Source organism: Ischnura elegans, chromosome 9 (assembly GCF_921293095.1).
Source record: "Ischnura elegans chromosome 9, ioIscEleg1.1, whole genome shotgun sequence".
In the NCBI taxonomy this organism is placed as follows: Eukaryota; Metazoa; Arthropoda; class Insecta; order Odonata; family Coenagrionidae; genus Ischnura; species Ischnura elegans.
This window is the reverse complement of record NC_060254.1, coordinates 64,446,984-64,469,568: the sequence shown is the minus strand read 5'-3', so window position 1 is coordinate 64,469,568 and position 22,585 is coordinate 64,446,984. Positions and strand designations below refer to the sequence as shown.

General features: G+C 35.9%; 1 protein-coding gene across 1 annotated transcript in view; it reads left to right on the top strand.

The window, feature by feature from the left end:
- LOC124165689 (lachesin-like) overlaps positions 1-22,585 on the top strand; it is a 270,532-nt gene that overhangs the window by 215,561 nt on the left and 32,386 nt on the right. The window contains exon 4 of the mRNA XM_046543173.1: positions 17,949-18,076. Within this exon, the coding sequence (XP_046399129.1) occupies positions 17,949-18,076 (128 nt within the window). The remainder of the gene's footprint in view (positions 1-17,948; positions 18,077-22,585) is intronic.

Below are 22,585 nucleotides of genomic sequence, written 5' to 3'. Positions count from 1 at the left end.
AAAAACATTTCACCTTTTTAAAGCTAAAATGTGTATCTAAGCGCCTAAATTCGTTCCAAAACTTTGTTCCTTCCCACCACCTGCTGATCAGATCGGATATGATAATCATAAATACAAAGGGAAGTAATGTAATGAGATATTTTATGAAATGAAGTAATGTTATATACGAGGCATATTCGTAAAGTAAGGGCCGTTTGGTCACAAGAAAAATAATACTCATGAAACACATTTCACTAAAACTTATAGTTTGCCAGAAATTTACTTCAATTCTCTACATAATCGCCGATCACTTCTAAGCATTTCTCGTGCCGCTGCACCGGCTTCTTTAACCCCTCTGTATAGAAGCTCACGTCAAGTAGTCTCCTCTCCTGCGCGCGCAGGTCTAAAATTATTTCATCACTTCTCTAAAAGTTGGTAACATCGATTTGTTTAACGCCGACGAGGCGCCAAATAAGGGACAAGTCGTCTCACTACGCATCGTTTTTTACCGTCTACCATCTTCTGATTTATATTATCAAAGATACACGACCTCCTAGCAGCATGCGCGGGATGAATGTTGCTGTGTTAGAGGCGTGGGAGGGGGAGAAGCGAGCGTGGAGGGGAAGGGATCGGCCTGCGGCTCTGGTATCCGCGACGCTGCGTGGGCGTTGGAATATTTTCTTCGCGGACGCGGACTCAAATTAGGCATTTTGTGGCTAAACGGTGGCAGATACGTCAAAATACACGAAAAATTTGCTCTGAAAGGACAGTAACTCGGATAAATCTATAGGGAATGACCCTAAAATATTATATTTTTCGAATTTTGACCCTCCCCCCCTAAATTGCATTTGAGCGAGGGTCAGGGGTTCACGTACAGGTCTCAAATTTTTCAGGCCTTATTTTTGATCGGTCCCACAACTTTTTTTCACTGGGCCAGATGGATTTGAAAAAAATCGATTTTTGCGATCCGCCCTACCGTACAGTCCTCATCTTGCACCTTGCGACTACTTCCTCTTCTTTCACTTGAAACATTGGCTTGGCGGGCAACAATTCAAAACCGATTCAAGAATTTTTATGTTTTACATATATGTGTATTTTTTCCTGTGACCAAATGGCCGTTACTTTATGAACATGCCTCATGTGTAATAGTTTATATATTTTTATAATACATTAAAGCAATATAAGGAATTAGCTCTATTTAAACTACTGTAAAATTCTTGAAATTGCATGATACTCTTTATGAATGAGATATGGTAATACGTAGCTTAAAATATAACATTTCACTGCGGCGGAGTTATGAAATATTTCATTAAAAGTAGGTAAATTAGAAATCAATAAGTTTAAAGTATTAATAATTGACTTTTTGAAAGCTCAAGCGAATCAAACTGAGTTTTTGTATTGTTTTTAATTTTCTACTTGTCACCAGTAGAACTTGATAGTTTGTCCTCACCATTTCTTACGGCCCATCTTTATTTCCTCGCTTTGTTTTAAATTATGATGCCCATTCTCCTCCCTTTGCCCTCATTTCTGTTTTACAACTTCTCCTTCACCCCCATACCGGGCTTGGATCCTCCTCTCGCGCCGACCTCACTTCATTTGTTTCCTTTATCCCGAGCTAAGTTCTTTTCTTTGCTATTTTTATATTTTTTTATTCTCTTCCGGGGACTTGCATTCACCCGTCCCAAGAGTATCATCCCTCTTCCCTTCCACAGTTTCATCTTTTCCGTCTCCATATTTGGGTGAAATGGTTGGAGGAAGTTTTATTCTCCTCTCTTTTCCACACTGCCGCAACTTTGGACTGATCTTCCATCTCGCAAGATATTTTCTTATTCCCTTCTTCCCTCCGACAAGTTTTTTTTTACCACTTCTATCGATTTTGACAGTGTTCATTTATTTATTTGAATGAACTGTTCTCGGTTTTCCATCCGGGTAAGGGTCTGCATGATGCTGGCCGACGTTTCGTTTGTAGACTTTCTTAATATTTTCTGGGCTGATGATTTATTATTTAAGCATGTAGTATTAATTATATATTGAAAAATTAAGATAAATTGAAGAAAATAGGAAAACATGAAATTCAGTCACGGGAATAAATACACGGGAAGACAATATAGCTTCGTAGGGATATTTATTACGTTTTCAAAAAAAACGAGTCGGGAGTGCGAGAAATTATATTCAGTACCTGTGCGAGGAAGTATATCAGAAGATACTTTCCATTTTTTTTAAATTCCACTAAGTCTTCTCTACCGTACCATCAATATGTACGTTATTTATTTACAACGGAATTTTAAACCTATTGCTGTAGCGTCAATTTATATTGAAAAATTAAAAAGCCTGAAAAGAACAAAACACGGTAGCATAAAATCAATAACGAAGATGTATACGTGGGAAGAGGATGTAGCTTGGGTCTGATATTTATTATGCAATAAATATCAGTGGAGTAAATATCAGTATAAATATCGGGAGTGGAAGGAAGTATATTTAAAGGTAAAGAGAGGCGATAAGGAGGTGAACGCTCGGTGATAGATATACCGGGAATAGGCCGAGTTGGGAATGGGAGAGTTAGGGTTACGTTGGTATTCTATCCAGGTCAATAGATAAAGAAGTTCATAGCAGGCATTAATCAAGGGTATTTGAGGTTTTCTTAAATCCATTTTTAGACCAAAATAAGGCTCATAATATTAGACATTGAAAAATTTGACTGCCCAGCATCTCAAGACACATGACGAAATGTTTGCTACATGCTAAGATATATTCAGTAAATGATCATTGTAAGACGATACCATACAGTCATTGCTTTAGGAACCCAAACATTGTGTAGGAAGTTGAGCAAACGAACCTTAAGTGATCGGTACTCGCTTATCACAATTGAACAAAACATTTTTATAAGCGTCGTACAGCAATGCTCCATAAACTGTATGGATAAAAACGGTTTTAAAGGCAAAAAAGGACCATATTGAAGTAGCAAATAGCCATTTACGTTAGTAGCCAAACCAAATCTAAGCATGATTTAAATTACATACTCTCCGCGGAATTACATCAAAAATAAATTTGCAATTGACGCGGTCACAAAACTCACAAATACATTTTCAGGTTCTACTACTCTTATAGGAACTATTTACGTCCACGTGAAAGCATCAGAATAGATAGACGGGGTTGGAAACGAAGATGTGCATCATTTTCATGATTATTCCGTGTCTTAGCTGAGATACGAACCTAGATCTTTTAAGGGGGCTCCGGAAGATATTCGGGATATGCCTGACTAGTCGTATGATTTTCCTCCGTGTAATTTTCACCCTTTCTTGGTAGGCAATTTTCAACAACCCATTTTTCGTCCATATTCTCTCTATAGTTATATCCTGGATAACACAAATGGATAGCGATGGCAGAGAGTCAGAGAATAGAAAGGGAGAGAATGCTTGTTCGGACGGGGGTGGCCGCGGAACGAGGAAAAGAGAAGGTTGATAGACGGAGGGGCATTGGCCAAGGGGCACTGGAGTAAGGGAAAGACATGAAAAGTGGACGTGGGGTGGGGATCTTCACTGTTTGGTAACAGTAGCCGGAGTGAGGGGTTAACTGAAAGTGGGAAGAGAGTATGGAGCTTTTCCACTAAAAGTTGAGAGACGGCGGAGCGAATTCCTCAACCCGCCTTCCCCTTTCCTTAATAAAGACGGGGAGCTGAGGCCAAGCATAATGAACTTAGCCTAAGGGCTTGAAGGACACAAAAGCTCCGTGGCAAAAGCAGTACCCGGTTAATGTAGCATAGGGAAGCACGTGTTTTTTATACTCGGAAGGCTCCCCCTCCTTCGCCGGGCATTCCCTCCAAACTCCTGTTTTCCCGTCCTACTTCCCTCTCCAGCATTTATGCCCAAGGAAATAGTTCAAGCAGGCTCAAGGTCTGTTTTTTGTACCCTTTCGAGTTGGTTCTTTGTTCATTATCTTTATTGTTTCCCCTAAACTACGTGGCGAATGCGTTGAGTAGAAAAATATATCGAAGATAGATGGTTTCCCTTCGGAGGTATAACGGATAGTAACAGTTCCGTGCTTGTATTGAAGTAATCGTTTTTGTCCTAGCTTGAGCTGCCTTGCTTATTAATATGGTTAAAACTATTTTCTTATATTCTTTTACCGTGTAAAGATAGACCTCAATATATTTTTTGCCATCATTAAATCTTCATAAAATATTTTCGTCAGTTACCTGTTATCTTTCATTAGGACGAAACTCTCAGTAGCAACCCTTTTTTTGTCCTAGCCTGAGCTAACTTCATTACTAATGTGGTCAAGCTATTTCTTCATATTCTGGTCCCGTGTAAAGGTAGATCGCAGTATATGTTTTGCTTTGTGTAACTTTTATTTATATTTTAACCAGGTATTTGTATTCTTTCTTTGACGACTGATTGGCTTTCTAAAATTAATGGTAGGTAAAAATAATGAGATGATGCCCTTAGAAAAACATTTCACGTCAGACAATATGGCTCAAAAATTTAGGCAAATATTATATCTTTTGTGCTTGTAAAAAATATTTTAAAAACAAAAAATGGTCGTTTTTATATTTTTCGTATGATTTAAAAGATTTGTAGGAATTGATTGCATATTACCCATTCATTTTCAGCGTCTGCTTTTTATTACCCAATCTATTTTATTTGTGAAATACTATCCATTTGAACGGACAAACAAAAAAGAAATGGGAAAGGTGATTCTGTGATTTAACCAAGTGAAATAGGAGCACGTAACAGGAAGGGTTACCAACAGGAAGGGAAAGAGGCGATGGTGGCAAGCAGTAGGCCGATAAGAGTCTCATGATCTTTCCTCCGGGGAAAACACGGAGGAAAAGAAGAGGCATTTCCTGAATAAGGAAGATGAATTGATTAAAACGAGCGAGGAAAAAATGAAAGGACAGTTAAAGGCACCTTCTTAAGAGGAAGTTGTGAGCGAAGTTTTAGAAGTTTATCACCCAAAATCGTGGTTGCAAGAAATGGAATGCTTACCCTCGTAACGTTTTTCGCTAAAATGGTACTTTCTGCAGAAAGGTAAACTTTGAAGTTTTTCTTCATTGGGTGATTTTTATTAGAATCTTGCGTATAACTCAAAAGAAAAGGAATTTGAATGAATAAAACATAACTTTATGTTTTGATGATTTCATGAGAGGCAATAATTTTCTGTTAAACACATTAAAAGTGCGCCAAACTTATAAGCACATAGAGCTAATGTACATAGTTTAGTCATCAAAGTAAAACCTAGGGTTAGATATATAAATTTGGATAAAGTTACTGAATTTAAAAAAGAATAGTAATATCTAGTGAGAATTGGTATAGGATATTGCCTTAATTTCATGAAATATTTTTATTTTATCTGAGGCAGTGTTATTCGTATAATTTCAAAATATGTCTGGCATAAAAGAAGCAACCCTTTCTTGCCTCTACGTATGGCTACTACAAACTTGCTCCAAAGTTTTCTGTTGACCAATGCCTTTGATATGGGAGTGTATTTTTGAAGAGTTGTGCGACCGTCTTGGAAGGCATTAAGTTTCCAATAGCAATTAATTCACATTATATATGATTGATAATGTGATTTAAACGTGAATATAGTTTGAATTAATCACAATCATGCTCAATAAGTCAATATTTTTCGAACTTTTCACTCCCAAAGTACAGAATGATTTCTTTTAGTGTTTCATAATTATTAAAATATTGAAGCTATTTGAGGTTGAGGGCTTTCTGGATTACTGATAACATCGTACATATATTCATTTCAGTCATTACAAATAATTACTCTCCCCTAAGAGTAACAATAAGTAATTAAAATAGTAACTAAACGGTAATTTAATAAGTATTTTTAGCACAGAAGGTATATTAAATATGAAACTCAATGGATAACCGCTGTTGTACGCTATTATACAAATTAAAAACGGTAACATTGCATCCGAGTACAAATTTAGAGATGTTTATGACAGATATAAAAAGTTTTTTCAAATTATAGAGACACGATGTCTTGAATTTTTCAAATTATCGAGTCTCGATTCCCTCTCGCCACAGATGGATTACTTTACAAAATTAGCAGAAAAACTTTCCTGAAAAGCGAGATAGAAGGGAGAGAAGCTAAGGGTTTAGAGGAAGTGAGTGTTAGAGAGGAAATGGATAGGGATTCGGGAAACAGGAGAAAAAAAAAAACAATAGACCCTTTCCCTCACGACGGCAAATCGAAATAAAAGAAAGATACAAATTAACTGGAGAGGGAGAGAGAAAGTGGTGGGGATAACAAATTGCCAAGCAAAGAAGCGGGCGAAAAGCTTTGGAGAAGGAATTAAAGGAGGAAGGAAGAGAATTAAGGGGGAGTGGGGGCACAAGTTTCGGCCGATATACGGTCCCTCAGCGTAGAAAGCGTGGAAGGGAGGCAGTAAAAACTGATGCAACTTTTATCATTAAAATGACTAACGTTAGATGGACGCATCATATGAACGCGCTCATCAATTCTGAATGAATATAGGTGGGCAAGAATAGAGAAGACACATTTGTCTATAGATGACCTCACTAGTGCTAGACACTTGAATATAAATTCAAGAATTTTGTCTCGTGCCTATATTATTAAGGTTCAAAGCATTGTAAAAACAGCTCATATCTCTAGATAAACGCTTGGATAAATTCTGAAAGAAAACTCGTGGACAGGAATAGAGAAGAGACATTTGTCTATAGATACACTTATCTATATTCGACACTCTAACGCAGTTGTGTTGTAGACGAATTCAAGCCACCAGTAGAATTTTTGTCTCGTGTCTAGATAATAATTATTTCAAGCATCTTGACAATAGCTCAGATCTACCCGACTGCTAGAACAATATAAACTCAAAGCAATACTTTCTATGCAGTCAGTACAACACTTCACCAAATTATTATGGTTAATATCTTTTTATGATAAATTACACATTTTTAATTGACAGGTGTGAAAAGTTATCAGGTACAATCGTAAAAACTGATTTATTTTTATTTCGTTTACTAAACTCGGAATAGTCCTTTCGAAAAGGTTAAATTCTTATCTTTCATCCAAACTCCTGAACTACGTAATGCAAAACAATCCTATAAAAATTATCATATATTTTATTTGATCTTTGCTCATAGGACGATCAATTCTGAATGAATATTGGTAGATAAAAAATGGAAGAAACTCTTATTTATACTTGACACTTAGACAATAATCTGTTGAAGATGAATTCAAGCAACGAGTAAAATTCTTGTTTCGTTTCTAGACTATTGTGATTTAAATCATCGTGACAACATTTCTAAACTCTTCGGCAGCTAGAATAATATAAAGTCAAAGCAATATTTTTTACATAGTCAGTACACCACTTCGCCAAGTTATCTCCGTCTTTTTTTACAGCAATTAGCTGTAGATATACCTTGTCATTTTATGCAGCATGTAATTTTTTTTTCAATCGACGGATGTGATAAGCAACAAGTTACAATCTTTAATACTGATTACGTTTTTTTTCACTATATAAACTCCAAAAAAATCTTTTCTGATGGGTTTTCCCCTAAAACTTTAAACCGCGTTATGTAAGAAATCTTATTAAATTTATCACTGATTTTAATCTTCACTATATTGACCATAGTGTTCTCATTTTTAAGTGACTTCAAATATTTGTTTTTACTAATATAGTTTAAGTTCATAAATGTCTTTGCCTTAAATGATAAAGGAATGAAGGTTAAACGTAACGACTTAATCAAACTCAGAGAAAGGTTCTTTGATGTTTTTCCGTATCACATGATCGCTACCACAAAAACTAGTGGAACCAGGAGATTAGTCGGCGAGCAGCTAAGTGCAGAGATTCGGCTGGAGAGAATGATCTGCGGAGGAAAAGAGCCTTGGTTGTGATGAAGGAAAAACTCTCAAGAAAAAAGCAGACTTAAATGAGAGAGTGGATTGGAGTGGTCTTTCAAGGTAGAGAGGAAATAAGTCCATGGAAAGATATTCGAGCAAAGAACTTGGGAAATTGAGTGTGAACGTGAAGACCTTGTGCGTCTTTGTCGGAAATGAGGACAACGTATTGCCTAAATCAAAAATTATTTGAAACATGAGCTAAGACTGAAGAATTTCCTTCTAATGAAATTGAATACTACTGAATGTAAATAATTTTTGTTACGGGCCTTGACTTAATTTTAAAGTGTATTTTATGGGCAGTTTAACTGTTAAATTAATTAAATAAATATCCAGGTAAAGGATACTCTTCGACGGCGATGCTGGTTATATTCCGGATGAAATACCTTTATAGCTCATATTGTTTACTATAACTTGTAAATTGAGAAAATGACCACCACATCACTCGAATATTTTACTGAATTTGTTAAATATCCCTTGAAATAGTTAACGTTTAAATAATTTGGTACCACTGCATGGCAATACGTTTACAGAATTTTTGCAGCTCTGATAACGCATTGGGTTTAATTATGTATAACTTCTTCTCAAGGTAGGTAGCCAAAACTCGGAACCGTTGTCAATCTGTAAATTAAGGTGTAATTTAAAACTATTTCATTAATTTTATTAAAATTGAAAACTTGTAGTAACAGTTTTGTATGACTGCCTCACATTCGCGATGCATTCTGTACTCATCAGTTGAGTAGGAAACGTAAAAAGCGAAAATAATCAGTGATTAGAATAATAAACTTTGTGGGTATCATTTCGAAAGAGACAACTGTAGAGATCTTTCCCATCGATAGAGCAATATTAGTTCAAAGAAATGTTTCCTTTAAGTCATGTCAGAAGACCACATCGACAAATTCATTTAGCTATAATAATTTTATGCAAAATGACACATTTTTTCAATTGAAAGATGTGCTAAGCGATCAGGTGTAATCTTAAAAGTAGAACAACTTTCCTTTCATAAACCGAACTTGAGTAGTGGATAGCTTGCGAGGGTGCTCATCTACATCTAAATATTCATACTACCTCACAAGCCGCCGAAAAGAGCGTGCGGCAAAAGGTGTTTGGACACCAGCTGTTTACGTATGAAAAGCAATGCTCAATAATATTACGACTAGCATTTATCAAAGTCTCCCATGGTTTGGTGGGACAACGAATTCCATATCTACCTGCCGCGCAAAATATATCTCTTCATTTATCGCTCTTGTCGGACCTAGGAATATAGTGGGGCTCTAAGATGATGTTTTCCGTGTCACTCTTAAAGATATCTATTCTCAATTGTTCAAGCAATCTAAGCCTAGCGCGTCGCCTCCGTGTCTCTAGCGGCTACAAGCCTAATTCGCTAAATACCTGGGAAACGCTTAGCAGTTAAGAATGTATCCCTCCTAATGATAGGGTGTCCATGACCCATGCTACTTAAGTATGGCTCCTCCACAAGTATTTTCACTTCGCACTGGTTTGGGGATCATTAGCTGCATCTTTTAGTCTAGTGGTAATCTTCCTTCTTCCGCCAAATACCTCGCTTGCCTTGCTTTTATCTCCGCATCCACTCAGCAGTTTAGGAAGTTCAACACAGCTAAGTTTTCCTCTTATCCCTTCATTTTTTCTTCATTCATCATCTTTCTTCGCCCCTCCTGCTTTCTTACTTTCTTCCAGCCGAGGGTTCATTTTCCTCCTACACTTCCCAGCAAACTCTTTTCTTTCGTATTCTAATTATCATCTCATCTTCATCCCGTGAGGAATCTCATTTTCTTCTCTGCGTTCCCTCAACCTTCGCTTCTATTTTCTTCCTTCTTGATAACCATTCAGTCCGAATATCCTTCTTCTAAACCTTTCTTTACCCGCAATATCTTCTCGTGCGACTCTCTCAACCTCCGAGGAAGTAATAAAGACTTGTGGTTATCACTACGACGTCCTCTCTACGGTCTCATCATTCTCTTTATTTTCCCCACTTGTGGTAATGTTCTTCCCTCCGAAACCGCCCACTCGGCATTATCTTCTGGCATTATTATCCGCTTCCCTTTTTTAATCCATCGTTTCCTTTTCTTCTCCATTCATTTCCGTTTATCTTTCACCCTCTCCTTATATACTTTCATGAGTGCTATTTTCTACACCTGCGTAGATTTTATAGCCAAAAATATAGACTCCCCTCCCTGTATAATTATTAAGTTCTACTCTATTTATCGGCATCTTAAATCACCCCACTCTTCATTTATTTATTCATTTGGGATTTGCGCTAAAAATTCCACATCTCTATGCAATAAAATTTGTTTGTCTTTCCTGTTATAATTATTTACTTTTACCTAATTTATGATCTTCTTGAAACAACTTAATTTTTCATTTTTTTCATTTGGTGTTTATGCAAAAATTGTGATTCCACATCTTATTACATTAAATCTGTTGAAGCCATTGATAGTTGAAGTTAGCTGCCAGTGTTTTCTTTTCTTCTCAATTCATTTCTTATTATCTTCTACTCTTTTTTCTAATATGCTTTTATTCGTGTCGTTTTACTTATGTTGATATCCACTAATTGCCGTTTCACTAAATTTTCCTTTTTTAAAATAAATTTATATTATTCTGAAATGGTGCTTCAACAAAGTGTCATTACTATCGATCTATCTAGCCAAAATAAAGGTAGCATAGCAGATATTTCTTTCCGTCGAAGTGCTTTTGCGGGAAGGGATTGAAAATTCTTTGAAACTGTCAAGGTTAGACGCGTAGGCCATATTTTCCTCTGTTTTATATCAGTTTTTCAAACAGGAGACAAATAGGAAGAAAAATTCCAACCTGACCTACTTGGTCTTCTTGTAGAGAAATGACTTTAAAACGTAAAAATAGAGTCAGAGCTGTGATGCATCCTCTTAATCTTGAGTATTCCGCAACGATGAAGATCCTCTATGCTTGAGATGTCTTGACCGTCGATGGGTGCGCAAATATAGCGAAAAGATATCTGCTGTCCTTGAACTGCTCTTGGTACTCGGAGTAGAGATTAAAGAGATTTTCTCGAAGACAAACCATGGAGACAGTGAAAAATAAGATTTGGAAAGAAGGGACAGTCTGGCGCGGGGAAGTTTACGATAGCTTCGGTAATCCCGTTTGACTAATTGCATTGGAGTCTGAGAAACGCCATTACTGTCCACTCCTAGACCTATCTCATTTTTCATCGTCTTGCGACCACAAGAGGATATATCATTCCATTTCGACTGGGCGTACTTTTATCTTTTTTTCTTGGCTTATTGCTTGTTTAAAATTAAATCTATCATACTGAAAATTTCAGGTTATTTACAGCAGACCACTGTCAACAATAAAATGCTACATTAAGTATAAAAAATTGTCGTATAAAATACTTTAGCACGATTTAAAATGTGTTGAAATGTAGGAAAATGCTGACCAGGGTTCACTTTGTCGTCCTTATGCCCACCAATTTCAAGATGATAGTTTCAGTTTTAAACAAGCGAATTGATGCGAATGAAGGCACATAAAGCGGACGTTGCGTTGTGAGTTCTAAACACGGGAAATTACGTCCACTACATACTCATATTTTCAATCTTTATTCGTGTTTGCGAAGTATAAATAAACGCTTACAGGAAATAATATGCTATGGAATACATACATTTGCAAGAATATGCTTTGTATGAAATATTTCAATATGAAACAGTCATAATTATGAAAGGATATGGTAAATAAATGTGTAATAAAATTAGTTATCTTGTATTCAACATCTAAAAGCACTTTTTAAACTTCCTTCTATGCCTCTTGACAAAAAAACAATTTACCAGGCATCAAATAAGAAAATATCAGTTACACGGAGCAAAAAATATACATTCACCAAAATTTGGCAAATAATCTCTCCATAAATTTTTCGTCCGATAATAGTATAGTGCAATAGGTCATACCCAGGCAGCACATTTCCTAGTTATTCTCTTTAGCGAGGGGGATATTGGGGTTAGGTTGGGCGAGAAGGCGATGAAGAAATGGATGTGAGGATCCAGACCGGCTAGCTTGTTCGACATTCTTACAGTGAACGCGGGCGACTCTCGGCGATCGGCCGGCGCGCCCCGGCCACGGAGTATCAACCGACTCCTAGCGGTCGGACAGGCAGCTTCGGGTAACAACCGTGCAGCCAAATCCGGCCGCCACAGTCTATTATAAATGAAATTAACAGGAGACGAGAAAATAAATAACCCATGCAAGGCTAAAGCTTTCTATTTTGTCCTTTGTTACGGCTGTCTGGGTTTCGGTGCGATATTATGAAATTCTAGGCCCTATTTTACTGTGATTTATCTTATACGTATCTTGTTAGTACTTATTCTAGGTCTATATAACGTATATCTTACTTATTCTAGGTCGTAGGTTCTAGGTTATAACGTAGTACTTATTCTAGGTCGAAGAATCTCCTCTTTGAAGACACACAGTATATCTTACTGTGCGTCTTCAAAGAGGAGATTCTTGGGTCCCATGGTCCCAGTCTAAGTAAACAAAGATACAGGTTGAAACTATCGTAGAGGGTATTTTTTCTCCCCTTTCCGTTTTCAAAATCCTTCCGTCGTTCTTTCTTTTCACTTCCGTATTCCGAACATTCAGACACTCATCCGATTTCATTACCTCCCTTAATCCAGCCAGCAGCTCACAAATTTCTCCCCTCATTGTTTTTAATCTACTGCTCCAAATCATGTCGTTCCCTTGATAATATCGCCGTGCTTAGCCATTTCTTTGCCTCAACAATGCCTCTCTCTATCTAATACCTTCCTTTATTTTACTTCTTTGACCTAGAATAAGTACTACCAAGATTAAAAATCTAATCACGTGAGTATTTAACTCATATTTTTTTTTTTAAACGTTTTGCTATGGTAACTGATATCGATTCATGCAAAAAAGCAACTTAAAGGTAAAGGTATAATGGATCATATAGCGCTGCAAAGGTAAACTAATGCAGTTTCTTACTTAACCTTCTCAGTCCCAAGGCATTTCTACTGTAATTTTTGGTCTCAGTTTGATCTTTTCTTGTTAGCAGCGGTGACGGAAGCTTAAAGCGAAAATTTTAACAAAAACAGGGAATAGCATAATATAATCTCTATATGAGGACCAGAAACGAATAAACTGAATGAGAGAGGAAACATTTGTTCAGGTGGAAGATGGGTATCTACTTGTGAATTGATATTGTTACGTAAAGAAAATAAAATTGGGTCAATCGAGTAAAGGAGTAAAAATAGGAGGGAGGAGAAGTGGTATAAAGGTGAGTGCTAGGTAAAAGATACCCTGGGTGTGGGCGGGTGGACGAAGTTGGTATTCTACACTTGAACGGAGGAAGCAGTTCTGGGCAGTCGTTATTCTAGTTAATGAGGAGAAATGAGTACTGCTTCGATTTATCTCAGGGTAATTGAGCGTAGTTTTAGCGATAAATTGCCAATAGTTCATTTATTAGGATAAAAGCAAGCTCCCCGGCGTTGGTCGTGAAGGATGGTAACTAGGGACTTGGAAAACCTTGGAACTAGGAATTCATGGTCACATGGCAGTATTTTAGGTAAAGGAACAGAGCAGATATGATATGGTGTGCATATATGACAGCAAACAATGGGAAAATGATTTCTGTGCACCGTGCACAGGGTCAACTTATACTCCCCTCCAAAACATTGTTCATTATGTGAGTCCGTACGTTCGTAGGCTAAAATGTCGTGTAAACGCATACCACACCAAAAGGTTTGCAACAAGAGGACTTATAGGTGAGTTTAGAATCCTTTGCGTTATGCTTCCCATTTGATCTCGTCAAGAGATGTGCCTACCTGACAGGGTGGCCAATTACAGAATTTGTACGACGTTTCGTAACAAACTAATGAGAAAATGGCGCAAAGAACGCGTCGGACACAACCAGAACTAGCACAACGGGCGTTATGAGTACGAGATACACCTAAATACTAACTTTAGTAGCAATCATTGTAGCCTTATGCAAATGCATATTGGACGGACAAACTGGCATCCTCTTTTATATAATATTTTGTAAGAATCAATATTATCACGGGAAAATTGACCTCATCTCAGTTTTCTGTTACAACATCGCTAGAATTTTAGATGCTATGAGGTTTATTTTCTGAAAAAACAGAATGGAAGCCCTAGTCATCTTATCGTCAATTCCTAATGTTTGCTAGTACGCGTTTTGGAATTATATCATTTCATTCCTTCGTGAAAATAAAATTTTCTTCGTTTTTAGTTGGAATCTTAATTTCACCATAGATGGGTGAAGTGCCACTCGAATTGTTATGCATTTAGCTGGCGAAAAGGCACTCCAATTTTTTGTCACGTGAAGAAGCAATTTATCGACGTGGATGAAAACCGAAAACGTCTTCAATGCAAGAGGATTGTGTGGATTCCCTTAGTACCGGTGATCATGTCTCCGAGGTAATGTTCATTTAAAAAAATCATCAGATGGCGTCAGAAGGTTGTCTTAGATTGTTCATTTGTTTACAGCGCGGTGGAATTTACATAATGCGTGAATTAAACACTTTTGATCTTCCACTAGCATCCGAGCATGTAAAGTTTATCACCGTTTAATTTCAGCAAACAGGGGTAAAAATCGAAACCTTTATCAGAAAAACCGTTAATTGCTTCCCCTATTGTCACGCACACAAAATCACTCGAGGAGTACCATGGTTAAAATTCCAGAAATTACGTCAGTTCAATGATAAAGTAGCATTATCTAAACTAACATTTTGGTTTCCATTTTTATAGAATAAGGGAATCGTTCAGAACTTCAACACAAATGTTGATATGGATTGGTCAGGGTTGAGCCGGCCCCAGACTAGGGAAGCTAAGTAACTCACTCGGAAATATTGAATAATATCATATGTAATAGAAATCCGCTACTTTGGTATGGCCTAACTATTCCACGTAATTAATCGTGGGGGAAACTTTAAACTAAGGGAAGATAATTTACCTTTTCAAGTGAATGCTTTTTTTCTGGAAACAACTGGTATTTTTGACACAAACTTTCCTTCATGCCTGATAAATAGCTTTTCTGTACAGAAGCATATGTGACAATGCATTTTTTTAAGTGGTTTTTAGATTATGAACTATAGTATACGATTAAAAAAATATATTTAGCTGCTATTTCCTATCATAAATTTAAAGATTTTCTCCAAAATTTATGCGTTCTACAGCAGGTTCTCCTCTGTATGCATGTATATGTACTTCGCATACATGATGGAAGATAAAAAACGAGACCCTTTCTGCTGATTATAATTAACCCGTTAACTCCTAGCGGTACCAAATGGTACCAGCTGGTAGTGCAGAGGTAAACGTAACTTTTTTGTCATTTATCATAATTAATTATGGTTTTTGAGAGTTTCAAATTGATGAGAATATTTTCAATAATATTTTTCCGAAAAGTTTGCTATTGTAAAGCTGTAATTAACGTATTTAGAGCCGTTTGAAAATTGAGAATTATCAACAAGCCCAAAAAAAAACGGAATTTTCGGAGTAAGCATTTCGATTTTCTTTACTTACGCCTTATGTACTGTTAATATAAAGGTTTTATTATGTAATTATGATTGTTATACTATTTTTACATTATATAAAGTATGGTTATTTGATGTGAGCCTTATATTTGGGATGTTATGATGCAAAATATTTTGGTGGTACCATATGGTACCGCTAGGCGTAACTATTACTGCTCAAAGAATAAATTTTCCACCTAATGACTTAGAATTTCATTGGCATTTAAATACACGATTATCACAAAAATCGCAGAAACTTTTTAATTCAGGTGTTACCGGGTTAATGGTTAAAATACCCGTCTTAAACGTTTCCTTATAAAAGATTAATCTAGGTTCCCCATTTTTACTTCTCATTCAATCTCTTTCAACTCAACATGCATTACACACTTTGCGGGAGAGAAACTACTTTTTTTTCGCCTCACAAAAACTCATTTCCTTTTTCAATTTTGTCTCCGAGGAAAAGTGAACTGGTTAGAAAGTGTGGATAATGTGGCAGCTGATGTGAAGGGGCTGAGGGAAGGATAATGACCTGAGAAGAGGGACCGAGAGTTGCAATAAAAATACACGACCACCATTCCCTGGGCGTACGATTATTCCCCACCAAAATGCGAGCACAGTTGATTTTCCTCTTCCGTCTCATTTCAGACGAGCCTCGCGACGTCCACATTGAAACTGAAATCATTTTCCTCTTTATTTGTGCCAAGCTATTATACCCTATACGAGAGAAGAAGAGACAATTTTATAATTAAATCGGAGTCTGGATGAAGTAAACCTTGTCGAGAGGAAATAATTTATTTTCTCAATCCCTAGTATATACATTCTTTATAAAAATGATGTAAAAGAACAAATAACGTAACTCTCTATACAAATAATGTAACAGGACAAATAAACAATACATCAACTGATATATGCGAAAGAGGATATCTGTTTGTTTGTCCACCATGTGTTTCCATATTGATACACGGATTTCGACCAAAGTTAGTACTAAGGTATATATCATGCTCTGAAATCCTCTTATTTCACTGTTGGTTGCTTTGAATGTGTCCTTCACAATGTTTCTTATTACTGTAGTTACGCCACGTCATACAGCTTCTGTGCTTGGACATCTTGCTCAATAAACAAACCTCTTGCCGCTATCGAAAGGGAACCGTAAATATCTTGCAATGTGAAGATGAATTCCAAGTTCTGAGGCTAGTGAGTAATTAAAGACTGAATCTTCTAAGCAATGATGCATGTACTTCGCTTATTTTATTATTGCAACCAGTTAATACAGTCTAAGCTCACTATCTGGATGTAATTTCTATTAAAACCTTATTAAATTCATTAAGGATTGATATTTCTGATTTGAAATCTGTTTGGCGGTAATATATCTTATCTTATAGCTACACATCTTGTTCGCGTGTGTGTAAGTGGAGCTGTCCGAGCATGCATTTTAAGTATGTTGATCGCTGGCTCGTCTCTAATAGGTACATTCGTATAAGTTACCTGAAACGTGATAAAAAGAACAAAATCGTATGAGGCTGCAAGGGATTTGTGTAAGGCGCTTTTAAAACTGAAAATAAGTTAGACGATTCTATTTTTCGTTAACTCTATCCCAGAGAATATTTTATTTTTGCATTTTGTGAGGGAAAGTTATTTATTTGTTTTACTGCCGCATAAAGAAATCAGAGGAAATTTAGATTATTTAGTCACTTTTTTTACTCTAGTAAAATACTTTTTTAGTTTTTTTAATAAAATATAACACCGTGAATTCTCATGAATTTATTTTTAGCAAAAAATATCTGATTACATTCAACAAAGATAAGATATGTGTCACTAGGAAAAAATGAAAAAAACGTTATTACTCCTCAGTATTGCAATTTCATATCCCACATGGTGTAACAAAATAAAGTAATAGCACTAACAACATCTAATAGGCCATGAGTAGAGAAGGAAAAAAAGAACTAATAAACGAGTGTAAAGTAAGAAAAATGATGATGGGTCAAGTTGAATTCCGTCAAATTTACGAAAAATTCCGTGCTCTTGATGCTAAGCCTTTTTCTTCGTTCATTTTAATTTTCGTTCATTTTTAAATAAATTTCTTGTTCCTATGCCTTGTTACAGCACTCTATATGTTTGTGAAATTCCCTCTATTTCCTGCGTCATTTCAACAATAGGTGCCTCGTGTTAGCAAGTTAAGGTTTTATTGAAACCAGTTCTAGTTGTTATTAACTTTCTTTTCCTTATAATACATTTACAGGTTGACCTAGTTTACCTCAAATCTTTACCATTGACGCAAAGGAAATGGAGTATTTCATTTACGTTTTGACGTACTTACCTACCAATTTTCCATTTTTTATTTTGAATCAATGTGCTTTATTTTCACTCAATCACCTCCGATATGGTGTTTATGAAAATAATATGTACCCTGTGTAAATTAAAATGATGGATTTGGATAGAGATTTCAAGAAGGTCTTTCAAAAATATACCTTACCCATAAACAATGTGTATTTCTGTTTGAATGAAATATTTGAGCACCCTTTTTTTTGCTTGCTACAATGACATGAAATGGTTTTCTTGTACTTTCAGAGCCGATCACTACAATTGTTGGTGGCCCAGACATGTACATCAACAAGGGCAGCACCATCAATCTAACGTGCATCGTGAAGCACAGCCCGGAGCCGCCACCTGCAATATACTGGACTCATAACCGTGAGGTTAGTACCATAATAATTCATGAGTATGCTTACATTATTCAACCGTTGGCATAAATATTTTTAAGTAAGTTAGTAAAGCAGTAAGTATGTATTTTTAAAACAAATATTTTTAAAATATATACTTACTGTATACATGGCAGAAATAATTCCCATATCAAGAATAATTACTCGTCTTGATATTTAAGTCTTCACTAGTGGTCAAACGTTATAAGGCTAAGGGAAATAGGCCCCTCCAAGTCATTAATTATAGCCTCATTGAAACTCACAAAATACATTTTTTAATCCATCTGTATTTTACTTATGCCGAGTGTCGGCTTAGAAGTTTCTTAGAATTTGCTCTTGCGACTTTAATTTAAACCCAAATCAAACTCTGAACTCTTCTTAAATTATAGATACTGATTATATTTAAACAATCAGCCCAATAACATTATTTACTATCAAGGATCACTACACAAAATTTAAATGACTTTCTTGATGTAAAATACCGTTCCCTGTATTAGTCAAACACTTTAAATTGATTCCATAATATTTTTAACATGAATCATTCGCCAAAATTGAGCGTTATGAGAACTGTGATGAATTATAACGACGTATGCGTATAATATACCCGAAAATTTACCATTTACCTACTTAGGTACCACGTAAACAATATGTTATTTCAAACCTTCATAGTGTTTAAGATTGGTGGGATATTGTTTGAATTTACCGTAACTTTTTATGAATTACTGCACATTTTTTTCTTTCAAATATTTCAATCGTGCGTCAGTAATAAAAGGATTACAGTTTTTTTGTGGTTTCAAGTTTCCGTGGGTTTATTTTTCCTTACTGTTTAATAATTAACTTAAAAATCGAAACGGCACATGTTGCTGAAGTACTTTCGCTGGAATTTATGTTTCAGTTAGGGAAAATTATTTATTACTCTTGTAATTACTTCTTCAAGGTCTTAACTGTGTAGAGCTCCTGCATTTCAGAAATGTCACGATTAAGATTTTTCGTGTTTTGTACTGTGAAATGTACTAAATTAGCTGACAATTTGTTAAGACGTGGATCAATTAATAAGAACCCTTATTTCACCTACGTTTTGGACATTTAATTTTCTTCCTCAGGGCTTTTATGCATTATTAAGATATTGAAGATAATTTGAGTAGCCAATAGGAGCGATATTGTCAAATTAAAATCGCATACCTGCATGTGATGAACAGCATCAAAAACATTTTTGAGCCTTACAAAAAACCTGTGTATCACAATATCTTATTTGATAAAGCGTGCAGTTATTTGTTCTCTTACACGCTATGCGATATTATGTCCATTATTAGGTTCATCAGATTATAGTAATGACAGTTATTTCAATACGGCTTTTAATATTTTATGCAGATTTAAACAACGGTTTAGTTGAATTATTTCCTGTCTATATAAATGTGGTGCTTTTGAAGTTATTATCGATAACATGATTTATTAATGTACAGATCTGAGCATTATTTTCAATTAACCTTTCATGTTGGGAAATTCTTTATTTTATACATAAGGATGTCAGTCCAATGTAATAGTTATCACAGTCGTGGCAGAGAATGGAAAACATAACATTGCTTCTTAGAATTTTCGAGATCTCAGGTTTAGGTATTGAATGTAGAAGTTTTTATTGACCATTACTGTTTTCATGAGTTGTTTCTAGCCTATTGAAGTCCTTAAGCACTTCTCTAATAATAATTAAATGTAGATGATTCCATGATATTTGGTTGATGATGTATGAGGCGAAATATTCTGTTAATTATTTATACCGAGGTCAAGAAGGAGCCATTCAGAGCAAATTTACGTCATATCATCGATATTTTACCGTGACGGTTAATATATAAGCGTATTTTCTTCTTTCTCAGCTTTTATCCACAGATGCTATAATTTTCGTGCTGTTTTTAAAGGAAAATTTTCCAAGCAATCTCGCAGGGCTCAAACCCTTAAAAAAAATGGAAATAGAAAACAAACAACCTTTCCTCCACGTCTTAATCCCCCCTTACTTTCCGCACCCCTCTTCACTCTGCGCTCTCGCCTCCTTGAAAGCTTTCTTTCGCCTGCTATGTTTTCTTTCCAGAGTCTTCGATTCACCTATCAACCTCCAATCTTCTCCCTCACCTTTCTCTTCCCTCTATGACTTCCCATCCATTCATCTCTTTCATCCCTCCATTACAATCGCCCCATTCTCCAGCTACACTTTCTTCTCTCCCTTAACTTTCCATTTCTCCCACCGAATCATTTTTCATTTCCTTAACATGTCTTCCTATTTTATCATATAGAGGGTAAAAGGGATTTTTAGAAAAAAATATTTTCTAAAAAATACTATGCTTGTAATGTTATTCCTTAGGCATTATTCTGATACTGAAGAAATTATGGAAAGGCAATACGAGCGACGTTAAAAAATAAGAATTAAATACATGTGAGGATCAGCATTAAAACATTTTTGAGCATTGCAAAAATTCACTTACTTTAATTTAAATTTCGCGAAGTTAATATTTTGCTCTGCTTCATGATTCAATTACTTTCACGGAGACGATTCAATTTCATTTAAATTTTTAAAGCATATACTGCGCTTGATTTCGGCTTTGTTCTTTTAATTTTCTTTAAATACACGCTTACCTCACCAAGATCTACCATATTCATAACGTTTTACATTGGTCTTCGCCATTGAATCTCAACGCTCTGCTCTTTAATTTATAATATTTTTATGCGTGAATTCCGTGCTATCATACCATTTATCTCCTCCGATGAAAACGTTTTATTATTCATTCATCTCAATTTATAACATCTTCGTGATTTTCCGCAATCAGTCTCTTCTCCCACTGCTTCTCCTACGGAAGACAGCCTACAAACACGCCTCTTCAAAGAAGAGGATGGATCAATATTTGATTTTTCAATTCGAAGGAGTAACGAGAAAGAGTGTGAGACTAGTGCATTGACTTTCGAAGTGGTATAAATTGATATCTCTCAAATTTACTTTTTCAGACCAGAGGAGGTATATTGAAGGTCAAATAAATAGTGGAGATTTATATTAATGAGCATATCTGTAGTCCCCTTTCGGCTTGACTTAATTTACTTCTAAGATTAAATTTCCTTTAAATTTTGTTATCAGTAGAAATTATATGCAACTGCTTACTCTGACGAATATATACAAAATAATATATACGAAGCCTAGGATGTAGGTTTGTATCAAAGTAGTATTAATGAGTTGTCTATGAAGAATCGCTCAAGAACTAGCCTCTTTAAATAGAATTTTTGATACGTATTAGTGATTGATATTAGGAATTGTGTTCAGTTATTTAAAGCCTGTTATGAAAGCTACAAGATTATTAATTTCATCTGCCGAGTATAGTTTTCATATTTCAGGTACAAAGAACTTATGTTAGCGAATTTGGCATGATACTGCTACAACACGAGCTCCTTTTGTTTAGCAATAGCATGTCAATTCGAGATTTTTACCGATAATTTTCCATGTCTTTTACGGTGATCATTCAATATCATTTTGTTGCCTTTAATTTTCATCGTATGTAGTGAGCTTAATTTTAGCTTTGTGGGTTTAGCTAAACTATTATTATTTACTGTGCTACCGAAATTATTTTATAATAAACCTTTAAGTGCTTTTTTGAGTTATAAGTTACAGCTAATATAATTTTTTTAGATATTCTTTAGGATTCCTTTCTTTATTAGATATTCCTGAGATGTTTTTAGATATATTGATAGTAAAAATGTAATCACCTACGTCCATATGCGGCTTTTATGGGAGTAAATATCACCATGGTGAGAAGATGTACCGCAATAAGTAGTGTATCGCACGTGTTGTGCTTGGAATATTGTGTGTTGAGTCCATTGCTCCAATAGTGATGACACGCATTACAGAATTTCACGTCCGCTGACCGTCCACGCCGTGTGCACGGAACCAAGTCGGCAGCATTCGCGTGATCCCCTGAATATTTTATCGCCAGCATCACGTAGCTAGGTGGTCCACGCCGGCTGACCTCAGGCCTTGAAGATTCCCCTCGTGGACCATATCCCTTGCCTTCGCGCGCGGAGCAGACGTGAATGTGCACTGGATTCCTAGTTGATGCGGAGAGTAGTACCTACCCAGCAAGTAAGGATTATATGGTATGAACGCAGGCAAATGTTTTCGCCATGATTTGATCCTTCCTCTCTCGTGTACACTGGAGGTTACATTTGTGTGACCCCAACTGCCTCTCGTGGAAAGTAGAAAAAAAACAAGAATGTGTGGATGTTTTTATGTCATCCACTGCAACCTACTGCAAACCTTAAAATATATAGATAATACCTATATTTTTACTGATGGATTTCTCAGTGTGCAAGATTTTTTTATAACCTTTTTGGTACATTTCGTCAGCTAATCCTTTCAGTCGTAAAAGTGACAAGAAAACTACTGGTATTTTGTATTTACCATATTTATGACCTAAATGAGCATGATCTAAGAAAATCAGAGATGATTTGCTTCATAAATGCTTCCTTCTATTA